This window comes from Octodon degus, unplaced genomic scaffold, assembly GCF_000260255.1.
Source record: "Octodon degus isolate 3935 unplaced genomic scaffold, OctDeg1.0 scaffold00067, whole genome shotgun sequence".
NCBI classification, from domain to species: Eukaryota; Metazoa; Chordata; class Mammalia; order Rodentia; family Octodontidae; genus Octodon; species Octodon degus.
In genome coordinates, this window is record NW_004524643.1 from 2,363,265 (window position 1) to 2,364,541 (window position 1,277).

At 39.8% G+C, this 1,277-nt stretch overlaps 1 protein-coding gene across 1 annotated transcript in view; it reads left to right on the forward strand.

Moving 5' to 3' along the window:
* The window catches only part of Wee1 (WEE1 G2 checkpoint kinase), a 22,341-nt gene that overhangs the window by 11,049 nt on the left and 10,015 nt on the right, over window positions 1-1,277 (forward strand). The window contains exon 6 of the mRNA XM_004634940.2: window positions 376-471. Coding sequence (XP_004634997.1) covers window positions 376-471 — 96 coding nt within the window. The remainder of the gene's footprint in view (window positions 1-375; window positions 472-1,277) is intronic.

The following is a 1,277-nucleotide window of genomic DNA, read 5'->3' on the forward strand; positions in this document are numbered from 1 at the left end:
ATATATATATATAGCCAAGGCCACCTTTGCTGAGATTTATTTTTGTTTTTATGTATTTAGTACAGGGTCCCACTATACAGACTGGACTCCTGGTCATCCTGTTTTTAGCCTTCCAAGCACTGGGATTACAAGAGAGTGCCACCATGCCCAATCTCATTTGCCATTTCAGTGGGCCCCAAGGGTGGGGCCGGCTCAGCATGCATGGGCTCAAACCCTGGTCCCTGCATCTGCCTAAACAGGCGTGTTAGTCTGCTGAGCTATCTATCTGGCTGGCCCTTTGGAGGACTTTCTGAATGGTTTTGATATTTAACTTAGTTTGTAAACTATGGATAGTACAATTGCTATTTAGGCTTACATAATTTAACTGTTCAACAGGTAATATTTTCATATCGCGAACTTCCATCCCGAATCCTGCCTCTGAAGAAGGAGATGAGGATGACTGGGTATCGAACAGAGTTGTGTTTAAAATAGGTAAGAAAGAGCTAACTAGAATGTTAGGTTATAATTAAGAAAGAAGCTGTTTTGATTGATTTTGGTAATGGAGATTGAATCCAGGTCTTATGTATACTAGGCAAGCAAGTGTTCTATCTGCTATTGAACTGCATTCCAAGCCTTTACTTTCTTTTTGTAGTGCTGGGGATTTCACTCAAGGACAGTACCACTGAGCTATGTCCTAGCTTTTTTTTTTTATTCTGTGAAGATGGTGTCTCACTGTTGCAATCCTCTTATCTTAGTCTACCTTAAGTGTTGGAATTACATGTGTACACCACAACATTTAGCTGGGTTTTTTTTTCCCCTTTTTGATACAGGGTCTCACTCTGCAGTTCAGGCTGGCTTTAGGCTCACTTTGTAGACCAGGCTGGCCTTAAACTCAGCAGCAATCCTGCTTCAGCCTTGAGTGCTGGGATTATGTTAGTTTGTTCTCTTTTCTTTTCTTTTCTTTTCTTTTCTTTTCTTTTCTTTTCTTTTCTTTTCTTTTCATAGCAGGGATTCAACTCAGAACCTTGTACTTGACAGACAGCCACTTAGACTGCAGAGATATGCCCCTAGCCTTCACTGCTTTTTTTGTTTTGTTTTGTTTTTGCAATACAGGGACTTGAACTTGGGACCTTGTGCTTGCCAGGCAGGTGCTTCTCTCATTGAGCTATATCCCTGGCCCATTCACTGTTGTGTTTTTTTTTTTTTTTTTTTTTCAAAGTTTTATTGATAAACAGCAATGAGACAGTTTCAAATCAAATCGGAAGTACAGTTTCAACAAATAATACACTGCATATATT